Source organism: Paralichthys olivaceus, chromosome 17, assembly GCF_024713975.1.
Source record: "Paralichthys olivaceus isolate ysfri-2021 chromosome 17, ASM2471397v2, whole genome shotgun sequence".
In the NCBI taxonomy this organism is placed as follows: Eukaryota; Metazoa; Chordata; class Actinopteri; order Pleuronectiformes; family Paralichthyidae; genus Paralichthys; species Paralichthys olivaceus.
The window spans coordinates 15273136-15285477 of record NC_091109.1 but is presented as its reverse complement, the minus strand read 5'-3'; the positions used below and the strand labels follow the sequence as shown (position 1 = coordinate 15285477).

General features: G+C 38.9%; 1 protein-coding gene across 2 annotated transcripts in view; it reads right to left on the bottom strand.

The window, feature by feature from the left end:
* The window catches only part of alg14 (ALG14 UDP-N-acetylglucosaminyltransferase subunit), a 149649-nt gene that overhangs the window by 135857 nt on the left and 1450 nt on the right, over positions 1–12342 (bottom strand). Inside the window, exons 3-4 of one of the 2 annotated variants that reach the window (XM_020101411.2) lie at positions 10282–10404; positions 2689–3142 (exon numbers count right to left, since the gene is read on the bottom strand). In XM_020101411.2, coding sequence (XP_019956970.2) covers positions 2912–3142; positions 10282–10404 — 354 coding nt within the window. In that variant the 3' untranslated portion in view covers positions 2689–2911. Of the gene's footprint in view, positions 1–2688; positions 3143–10281; positions 10405–12342 lie in introns of those variants that run through there. The other variant, XM_069512873.1, reaches the window with a different exon arrangement.

The following is a 12342-nucleotide window of genomic DNA, read 5'->3' as shown; positions in this document are numbered from 1 at the left end:
TCCCAGCCTGGGGGGGACATCTCACATTTTTGGACCCTTCTATAGGCTTTACATAAACATATTTCGCTTTGTAGTTCATAATACATTAGCAGTGACATGCATACATTCATAGAGATAGCTACTGTTTTGATCATATTGCTCAGTCTTATGTGTACCAATCCCCAATTTATAAATCCTGTGCACTTTATTTATTCACTCCTAGCTAAACTGAGGATCAGTTCCTTTGCCCCAGATGACAGACTAAAGTAGAAGCCTTTGCTCCTTCTCTTCCCTCCTCCTCAATTTAGTTCAACAAATTGTTTCAGGGCTCTTCCTGTCCAGTGATCTATCCAGGAACAGGAAACAGCACAAAGAAAGCAAAACGGCATTGACAAAGCTAGTGACCCAAAAACACCAACATTTCAAACAAACCCCTCGGGGCAAGCAGTGTGTGCAAAGAAAAATAAATACAATATAATGAATAATCTTTTTTTTTCTTCAAGCAAGCACATCAACACAACATTTCTAGCACTTTCTGTAATCCTTTGGTCCAGGCTGAGCACCCAGAGTGTCCAAAACTGCTGTTATGCCCAAATTTTGCTGATTTAAAGCATTATCTCTTTTAGCTCTAACTTTATAGATTTACATCCACTGAAAATATCTAAAAATGAGCAATAAAATGAGTATGATGGTTCATTGTCGCGTTTAGGAAGAGAAGTTGAACAAAATAATCCAACCTTGAGGTCTATTTGCTTATTTTCATCAAAGCTTCCATGGACAATTCATAGTCTTCATAAGAAGATTGATCACACATGATTACACATGATCACATAGAGATCTTTCACAAGGGAAAGGGATCGAAATGCAATGTCAAGGTATGCTGACACATATTCTGCACTTACTGTAGATAGAAAAAACTTGTCTTGTCAAACATCCAGCTGATACACAACATGAGATGATGTAATATTGCAATATTGATGTAATATTTTTAGAGTCTACATCTACACAGATAAATCTTTTCTCATTCATATTGTGTATGATTTGGGCTTATAAACACCATATTTTTGTTGCTTTCTCTATTGACCTTCAGTGTACAGTATATTTAACAATATACCTGGATTAAAATTTGGTTTCTTTTATAATCTTTCAGCACTAGGCTTTAAAGCTAGTTTTAGACTCAAAGGAATTAATTTTAAACCTCTTTAAATCTCAGTTCAGTCCTCTGTTAACCAAAACAGTATAAACCCTTTTATTCTGACCTTAACAGTCCCAGTTTAAACTTTGATCACAGACTGATAACTTAGCGTAGCATGTTGCTTGTCTCATTTCTATTTCTATTATTTGACTGAATAACAACTCTCTTCCTCCATGTACTACTTTGCTATTTGTAATTTTTTTTGTCTATTGAGGAATGCACACAAACTACCTGCCCTATGCCCTGGAAATTGAGGGGGTGCCTTTTGGCTTGTGGAAACTATAACATTCTGTACTAGAATGTGGAGTGATTTGTGTCAGCACGGTGAACAGGGATTGACAACAGGCATGCCACCAACATCAAAATCAGGAACCATCTAGTGCACTGATGCAACTTTTTCCAGGAGTCGGGTGAGTTCCATTCCAAGCCCTCGTCTCTGGACTTGCAACTCCTACATTTAAACATTAGAGCAGACACCAAGATCTTATGGACATTTTTTTAAATGCTTGTCAGCCTTCCTGTGGAGGCTGGAGCCTGGCACCTGCTGAGCTCACAGAGCAGTAGCGAACAAAAAACATAATAATGGGGAACAAGAAGAACTGTTCATTTCCTCCTTCAGTGCCATTCTCCTACTGGTGCTGGAAAAAGGAGTAAGATCATAGTGGAGGAGGATGGCAGCAGAGTTAAGTCCCCACTTTCCGGTGAATCGCTCATTTGTATCGATATTGCACTGACATGAAAGAGGCCCAGTGAGGTTGCCCCTGGTTAGACTCCCAAATTTTGAAAACAGATGGGTTGTGCTGCAGAATGCTGGTAATGAGGGTGCTAACAAAGAGGAGGTCACCATTGGGGCAACACTCTGAGGTGTCAATGAAGAGGCATCATGAATGAGAAGAATGGAGATTGTAATAGCTCTATTCCTGCAAGCAGCAAGCAGCATATTACCTGTATGAAATTTATTTAAACAGTTGTAATTGACTCCAGGAAATGGGTCACTCTGTGATGTGTTGTAAGTTTCAGTGACATTAAAAGTGACCTGTGTGATCGATATGTCCCCATGAGTGACAACCATTCTTATTTGAATGTCCTAAAATCAAGTGATATTCCTCAACTGATGGCAAGGGACAAAATCAGCCACACCACTTTGTCTCTGCTACATGATAACTGACAGCACTAATTTACTGTTCAGAAGCCCAATTGTGCACATCTGGGTGGGACTAATAACTGAACTGGTGGTAGAGATGCCCTGAGTGACAAGACTGTTCTGACAGTATGCCTCACAGTACATACTATAAAATTTGAATATTGTTTAACCACAGCTTTAACAAATAAAATGGGCCTGTTTTTCTAAATAACATGTGCTTGGCATCCACTGTTTTTTAACAAAGGTTAAGTTTTGTACACTGCAATTATTATTTGGGGGTTTTCAGCTTTTCCTTAAATAATTATTTAACCTGTAGCAGAGAGAAACATGTAAATGCAGAGTGCACTGCTCGTCCATCTCATTATGGCAATTATATATACAGTATTTTTTATTTTGCTTTAAATAAAGACAGCAAATGATTTCCTATGTATTGTCAAAGACAGTATACCATGGTTAGACCATGCCCTCTATACGAAATGTAACAAATAATGAAAAAATAAATGACAAAAATGTAAAAAGTATTTATTCATATTAATTACAACAAGCATAACATTTCATTCTGTATTTGTGTTTAGTTTGTGTCATAGATTTTATCAGACTACTCTTCCCAGGAAAATGGATTTGGGGTATTTGTCCTTCAGAGAAGACCACTGCACAAAGAAATAGTCTGATATCGGGTACAGGATTTTCCCTGTGAGTGACAGTGTGTGCACCCGGCAAATACTTTCAACATAAACTATAAGAACTTTCTTCATTCCCAGAATTCCAAGCAGGAGTCCTGCCATACACAAGGGGACACAAGTCCCTGGACCGTTACACAGCACCTGAAACAACACAGAGAGAGAGAGAGAAAGAGAGAGAGAAAGAGAGAGGGGGGGGGGGGGGTGAGCACATTTCCATGAAGTGACATATAGACTCCATTTTGCATAAGCTACATAGAAAGTGGTGTCTTAGCTGATCTGGGGATCTGTCACAGAACTCATATCTTTGTAGCTGCTTTCAGACATAAAATGAACCCTGGATAATCTCCAGACCTTCTCCAGAGGGAGGAGCTTCATGTAAGAACGCAAATGTCTGAGTGAGAGGCTCTGGAAGAAGAGCTCCTGCTGCATTGTTCATGTGTGATGCGCCCTGTGCAGAAAGTCCAGACCAAATTCTCTTGACATCCTACACAGGTCATGACTGAAAATGGCTTATGTTGAGGCGGCTCAGTGGGTACAGAGGGTTGTCCACTAACAAGTGGTGGTTCAATACCTGGCACCTCCCCTAAATTGTCCCCAACTTCAACTGTAAAGTGCTTTGAGTAGTTGATATGACTGGAAAATGCTGATGTTAGCTGAAAAAAGACACTAGGGTTTGGAGAGGTATGTGGTGTGCTTAAAGGTAAAGGTCCTTGAGTTGAACTGCTCCTCAACACTCAGAGTGCGGAAATCTGTTAAATACAAATTGGAAAGATTAAAAAGGCAGGGTTGGAGAAGCTGGCATTAAGAGGCAGCTGAGTAAGACTCAAAGACAAAGGGGGAGGGGGCTTAGATGAATAAGCAGCCTCATGGCTAGAGGGGGACTGCGGGTGTTGGGTTTACAGGAAACCAGGCTGAGCTGCTCTGTAGTCTGGAGAAGTCATCATACAACTCCGCAGTACATCAGCATTGTGCCCTGCACACTGCAGTTTGAAAGTGGAACAGTTGCATCACTCTCACGTTGAAAAGTATAGAACAGCAAATCCACATTCACAAGATGAATTGTTCAGGTCACAGCTAATGTCAATGTTAAGATTACAAACCTTTCACTTGTTAACAAGACAAATACTGTGGTCATTGCAGTAAATAAAACTAAAGTATATGCCATGAACAACAGCAGTTTTCCCCACTTGATCTTAAGCTCTCTCTGGAAGCAGTAAATAGCATTGTGGAGATGGAAATCTTATTTCCAGGCACCTAATTTACACACACTCACATAATCTGGTAATTACCAACTTGCTTCCAGTAACCTCACCTCTTACACCATAAAAATGAGAAACCCAGGCTAGATTTCTGGTATTCACCTGGACACCTGAGGGGATTTTACAAGAACAGTGCTGCTGTAACAATAGCACAAATAAATCTTTACATTCAGGGAAAGAAATGTTCTTGAGGTTGTAGCAAAACCCATAGAACTTAAAAAATGGCACCCTTGGTGGTTGGCATGGCATATGTGGTCAACTGCGAATGTAAGGTTGTCTGTTGTTTGTGGATGTCAGTGTGACGCAGGCTTGATATACTGATTGCAAGCAAGTGTTATTCAATCAAATATAACATTTTACTTTAAAGCCACCTGTCTGTAAAGTTTTCTCACCTAAACATGGGGCTTTGTCCTAAGATTTGAATCTCAATGTAGAATTCAGAATAGGGCAGCTGTGGCTCAGGAGATACAGCATGTTGTCCACTAACCAGAATGTCAGCAGTTCAATCCTGGTTTGATACACTGACGGCTATGCCAGTATAAGTGTATCAGTCCTATAGAGTACTATAGATATGCAGTTTACGTTTCACGATTACGTTTTTGGCTAACATGCCATCATAAGACTTTACATACAAAACACCCTCAACCCATCTAAATTAAACAACTACAGACCTGTCTCTCTTCTTCCTTTTCTCCCCAAAGCACTCGAGCATGCTCTCTTTAATCAACTCTCTTCCTATCTTCACCAGAACAACCTTCCTGATCCTCACCGGTCCAGTTTCAAGGTCGGCCACTCAACTGAGACTGCCCTCCTTGCTGTGTCTGCAGCATGAATCTCTGCCTGTCTGACTGACATCTCTCAGGGGATGTCTGCAATCCACCTGAAAACCAACCTTGACAAGACTGAGCTACTTTTCCTTCCAGGGAAGGGCTCTCCCACCCATGACCTTACTAAGACCATCGACAACTGTGTGGTAGCCCCCAGTTTTTAGCCTAAAAGTCCATTACCAGAAGTGGCAATGCTAGCAGACGTAGCCACATGATGGTATGTCTGAGGTTCTGTGAGCATATCTTGTAGGAAGATATCAATGGACAATCAGTCTAAAAACATGGTCTCAATGGTGTTGTTTGCAGTCAAATATGAATGTTGGGGCTAACGGACACTTGGATGACACCACACGAGCAATATAGAAGCATTATGTTTTTTCTGTTGTTTCATGACATCTGGAGTATAGGTCGCCGGTTACTTTAATTGTATCGGATTGCTGCAACAAAGTTTACCCCTGAGACCCCAGAAGTGTTTTGTCGACTCTAGCACTTCACCCACCCCTCCATCGGCATAGTGGTTAGTAGATAAAGAGTGAATTTTCATTTTTAGGTGAACTATCCCTTTAAGCCTGGCTGGAACATTTCTGGCATTTCTGGTAAGTCCCTGGCTCTGTTTCCAACTAGCCACAAATAAAGCTGGACAGACACTTCACTGACTAAAAGTGAGTGTTGTACACCACAGAGTTGTTACTGTCATTTTCCTTTACCCAGATAATTTTGGCTCCACACAAACACAAAAAAGTGCACAGATATCACTGTCAACACTACTCACTGGAAATTATGCTTTCAGTGCATTTGAAAACTGCCCCCAGTATATTTATTGGAATTCCCAGAGTAACAGCAAGGTTAATGTTTTTAAAAGTTTTTTAAATAACTTCATATTGTTGGGACCAACACCTCAATTCAATTAATCACCATAGATATCTTAGAGGCAGATATTTCACAACTTGGACACATAAAATCCAAACAATCTGCATGGATATCACCAAAGCCAAGTTCACACGACATGACTTTCAAAGTTGGTTGATTGCTTAGAGTTCACACTACACATTAAACTGTATTTTGATCGGGAGTCCTGCAGTCGTTGTGAGTTCACACTACAGAACTAACTGGTGACAGGGGTCACATGCCCCTGAGTAGTATAGCTGTTTTGAGACATGAACTTCGGTAAAGTCCAGAGAATTGGGTTCGGGCTTTATTCGCACTTTGCCTTTCACACATGTACAACGCAGCGTGAGGTTCTCTGCACAGATGAGTTCACAACAGTAACAAATCCTCCGCATTACTCAGACGAGGGGTGGTGCAGCCGGGTGCAGAAGGCAGAGGCAGGAACCGTTGACAAACTCTCTTGGCATCTTCTTCGGTGTCTCCTACGTGTATGGCTGTGCCTTTTCACCCTCTGATATTTGTTTTCTCGTTGTTTTTTTACTAGTGGGCCAGGCGGAGAAATTCTGCAAAAAATCCAGAGGCTGTCACTTGGACATTTACGTTCATACATGCACCTCCTCCAGAGAAAGTGTGTATACAATTATGTGTTTCTCAAATGTGGGAACCAAGCATCAGTATGTTCAAGCCCCATCTAGTCAGATCATCACACATCTGTGAGCAGGAAGAATTGTTAAACCTACAGTTCCTATAGTGACAGCAGTGAATTCAGGAGAAATGTGAAAGAGCAGCATCACTTTGATGTTTGGGCTGGCTTCAGCGTGTCATCTCCTCACAGACCATCTCTGAGGTGTTTGATCTGATGGATGGCTGGTTTGCACAGCTGCCCAACACAAACAGTCATTTTGTGCCTCCATGTCTGAGAGCTGCTGTGAGGTTTTACTTACAGGCTCCATTTAAAGAAATAATGACACTGTTTGAACCTTGTCTTCTGTATGTGTCAGTTCACTGTGGAAGTGGTTTTGTTTTAGTTATGTTGATTGTTGGAGCCAAATGCTTGATTTGTGTTTTGATGAATATTTCATTTTATCTGGTTTACTATTATTATTTATCTGATTAATTATGAGACATGAACATGAAATATTCTGGTTTGAATTATTAGTTGAATTGATAACAATTATGAAGTTGTGAAATTATGGCTAGTTTTGATTATTAGAAGCTCACAGCTGTACATGATTGATGCCTCTTCTCACCTCCGCCTCCTCTTTAAAGACAGGTGACTGCAGCACCTGTGGTATATTAATGTTGGCTATTGGGGCCTGGAGCTCTCAGTTTCAGGCATGCAGCCATACAGCTTTAGACCGCTGCTAAGCAATGTTTGTTTTTGTTTGATCGGATGGAAAAGAAAGAAATCAACTGATGTGATCTGTCTGTCACTCCATGCTGCGGTAACAAACACCTAAGTTGGAAGTTTTTTGGAAATAAAGATCTTGAACCAGAGGAGAAAGGTGTTTGGATTTCATGATCATTTGAAAACATTTGACAGCACTGGAGCGCATCGGACACGGATTCATGTAAGCCGAGAATCAAGAGCATCTTTTATAGGAAAAGATCGCACTTATATTGAATTTGGCCCATGTACATTTACAATATACTATGTGAATGTCTGTCTACCAGGCGTCCTTGGACTTTATGATGTAAGGACAATATGTGGATTCTACATTAAGTCAGAGGAGTTGAACAATGCCAGCACAACACAACAAACAATTTAATTTGCAGCAGGTGAAGACAAAGGTTGTGAAAATGTTTATGAATGAGAGATATCAGTTTTTGATTTTGAGAAATAATAAATCTCTACATTTTACTTTGTTAACTCCACCTTGTTGCCTCCTTATGTTTTCATTGCCATTTGTCTTTTTGTTTGACTGTTACATTACAACTACTGAATCGATGTTATAGAAAGATGGCCATCAGATTTTTTTCTTAACTTTGTCTTAACAGATTTTATCTAATTTTTTTAAACTATTTCCACTGATCCCAGGGAATAATGAATGGATTCTGACCCACATTTAAGGGGACTGTAGGACCTTGGTGGTTGCATGCACTTTATTAAGTGCCAGTCTAGTAATCAAATTATAAATAAATCAACAACAATAAAACCTACTAAAAGTGAAGATGTCTACATGCTTTGTGAAGTCACTCTATCATGTTGTATGTTCCAACATGGACACAACAAACAGGCATCTTTTCCCAGACTCTTTCCCACATTCAGCACATTCTTCTGACTGTACATTGACTTCTCACAATACTTGAGAAATGAAATATATTCTGGAGCAGATGTTGTCTAATGAGCTTTAAGTGGAGAAAATTAGATCTGGTTATCAATTTTGTGAACAAAGGGCTCTACATACTCTGGTGACGTCAAAGACGTCTGAGAGACTTGCTGCTGCGTCACTGAATGCTGGCAGGCATCTTGCAGTTTAAATACCTGGGCCTGTCACCGAGTCCAAATCTGGAAGTCTGACTGGCAATGAATGCGGTGACCAGCTCCAGCCAATGAGTGAGGGAAATCCCACACAAGAATGGATATCCCCTGTTACAAAAAATTATCCTGAAGTGATTATAATCTGAATTACAGGCAGACACAAAAGCTACATGCTTTTCCAGATAATATGATATTGATATTGAAACAACATTTGTTCTTAAGAGCTCAACAGCCTGGTTCAGGAAGTATATACCCCATTCATTTTCTGAATAGAGATTTAGATTAACAATAACGATATTGCAAACAAGCAACAGAAAGAATGTATATATCTCGGGTCAAAAAATCTTTTTATAAAATCTATGCCACAAAATCTATGAAGAAACTGACCAAGATGCCAAGAAAGCTTTTGGTGAACGATTGAGACCAGAACGAGTCTGACCTGAGAATCTCCTGCTGCATCGTTCATATGTGAGTGGCAAACTCAGGAAATAAATCCAATCCCAAATCTGCGGACATCCTCCGGAGTTCATGTCTGAGATGGCTTTTGATATCGACTGATTTCTGGGAGAAATGTGTTTCATATGCAATGCCAAGAAGTACTATATTACCCACAATCCTCAGGTGTAATAGTGATGTCTGTAATTGGTAGAGCTAACTATTACCATACAAATATATAGCACAACCATGAAATTCATGTCGGCTACAATCAGATCGTTCAGCTTCGTTAAACTAGGTTACTACTCTAAACACAAAATGAAACGATATATATAAACAAATACAACATTTTACAACTCTATATGAACAACAAGGTTAAAGTCAAGACGAGGCTTACTGGAAGTCTTTGGAAAGGGATCATTCACAACTGGTTATCAGATGCGTACATTCTTCACTTATAACAATTAAGTACGCAGTCTTGTATCTTTGCCTTTTTTCCATTTTCCAATATTTCTTTGCCTCTGAATCAAATGTTTTATGGTCCAGACTAATCTCATAGCTGGTTGGCCTGGTTCCAGTCTTAAAGCTAAGAGCCATTCTAAAAGTGGGTGGTCACTGTAACACTAATACACAAATCATTTTGGGAATTCTTTATCAAAGATTTATCAAACCATAGATTAGAGTTTTTGCATGGCCTGTGACTCTTTTGGTGTGTGCGACCATGACTCAATGTAGTTTGGAGCGCTGACACTCTTGTTGGGGATTCCTGGTCAAAGATCTTGTAATTTGTGTGATGTAGTGGGCAAACCAGAACAAATTCAAGTTTCATGATTAGAGGACAAACAGTTGTGCAGTGTGAATAGTGCAGAAACATATTGACCATGAAAGTCATGGCGTGTAGTGCATGAGGCGTTAGTTGTTTTGAAATGACATTTTGCACTGATCAAATGTTCTGGATTAAAATTAGATATTGCTAAATATGTTCCGGGAATGGGGATATCTGTTAGAAAGCCATCTATGAATGAGACAGATGCTGCTTAACTCAATGAGCATGATTGCGTTGTGCAACACAAGTTAAATGTCAGCATTGTGTGTTTCATGAGGAGGAATTGATGTGTTTATATCTGTATGTAACCTGCATATTGCTACAAGTGCCAGATGGTGCTGGATGGATTTGTGCTCTTCCAGAATGAATCCATCTTTATAGAGTTTACTAAAGGAGTTTGATACCCTGACTTCTAGTCTCTATGGGTCAAGCCATGCAACCCTGAATGCCATGATGCAACCAACAACATATGGTCATTTTCATCCATGCTTATTGTGCAATACTCTGTGGTACATGTGCATTGTAATAGTCGGTCACAGCTACTGACTTGTGTGTCCACTTACCATGTCAGGTCTGAGTCTGAACACCAGAGGGAGGGAGTACTGCAGGGCATTCAGCGTACTGACAACTGAGGAACTCCAAGACTGATGCACCTCCCGGCTCCGTGGGATTCGACAGATGGTGAACTGTGGAACAAGGGCAGGTTTCTATCACCTGTCTCAGACACATGATCAATTGAATTGCACAACAGAAATACATTACTCATCACACAACTCAATGTATTTGGATAAAACTCTCACATCTCAGATTGCGCAGCTTCTCACCAGCACACAAACAAACCAATCATGGACTTTTCCAATGACTCTGTCATTTCAACGACACTACTCGACAATAAAGGTTCAGTCCACCTCCAATCACACAATCACGCCTCAAGACAAATACAGTGGATATGGATAAAGTTTTCCATGTGGTGCTCAAGGCATTAAAAATACAATGTATAAAAGAGAACCTAAGAACCTGATTTATTCCAAGTAGAAAGTTGAGATCCATGCACAAGCATGATCGCAAATAATATCTGAATTTGCACTGTTAGCTCTTCAATAAAGGTAATATGCTAAAGTAAAAAAAATCTACAAAACAAGAAGAACATGTGATTATTCATCGAATTAATTAAAATCAAGAGAAAATTTGACATTTAAGTAAATTTTCATACATCCAAATGCTTTTAAATAATAATCAGGAAATAAATTGTTAATGGGAATAATCAATAGTTGCAACACCTAACACACCTGGATTTGGAAATTTGGATCCCTCTAATATCAATAAACAACCATCAATATAAAAAGCAGGGTTGTAACACATGGTTGCTTTCATAACTTCCTGAATTTTCGATTAATTTATTAATTTATTTTTAATATTAAATATATAAATGATTAAATGGTATTGTATTGCAAGTTACAAATGATTTTTCCTGCATTGAATATGGGTCATTGATTTTTGTGGCTGACTAAACTTTATAAAAGGAAGATTTTCTGGCATGTGATTTCTTAATTATTTTAAATGTATTCATAAATAATTGTGTCTGGTATTCGTATATCTATTATTTCCGCAAATGTGTGTTTGCATTAAGTTTTAAAAAGATATTCCTGATCATTACAGTTATTCCACATTGGTAATCAAATAAGCACAAAGAAGGAATCAGTATGAGATACTGAAACATCAGTGACGCACATATTGATCATAGTGTACTTGTGCCCCCTGCTGGTGAACAGTAACACTCATCTATGATGTGGTTAACCAATGTGTGATAAAGATCTCAAAGCAGTTAATTGTTCAAGATACATCTCAATAAGTAAAAGAACAAATGCAACACACCAAAATATCAAAAGCTAATCAGGAAACAGAGTTGAAATCTGGAAGAACTGCGACCATGTCACAAGTGACTTTATTGGGTTTTACTGTTCTTAACATTATACATTCCAAGCATAGACTAATTCCAAGACAACTTCTTATCCAATGTTTTCAGGCTTATAAATACAACTATTTTGTGATGTAAATTGACATTTTGATAATTTGGTAATTATATCGGTGAGGGGAGAGAAGATTTTTCCAATCAACTCATTTATCACATAATTAAAATTTATTAAGTTGTTTATTTAAATACAGAAAATAATTACACAACATAATTGTGAAGTTTCATGAAAAATCCAAAAAGGTGTCTGCTCGGGAAGCAATTGATTACAGACGGACAAATATACTGATTAGTATATCCTCCACTTTTATGCTGGCGGAATGGAAAAGGACCTGATGTCTGAATTTGAATAAGGGCATATCTGCCTTATAATAAAGTTGTTTAATGAAATGATTTGACTGAGCAATGATCTCAAATTACTGCTTCACAACTACAATATAAATATAATATCAGTTACCTGATGATAGTTATATCCATATTCAGTCTTTGAATTGTTTAAGCAGCTTTAAACCACATTTCATTCATACTCTAATACTGCAGTCAGAGCTGCAGTTAACTGACAGCAGTAGGTCGGGTCTCCCACCTTCTATTAAAATTGTCCACCTGCAGAAAATGCACAAACTAATTGTAGCACCATTATAGGTTTGTCTAT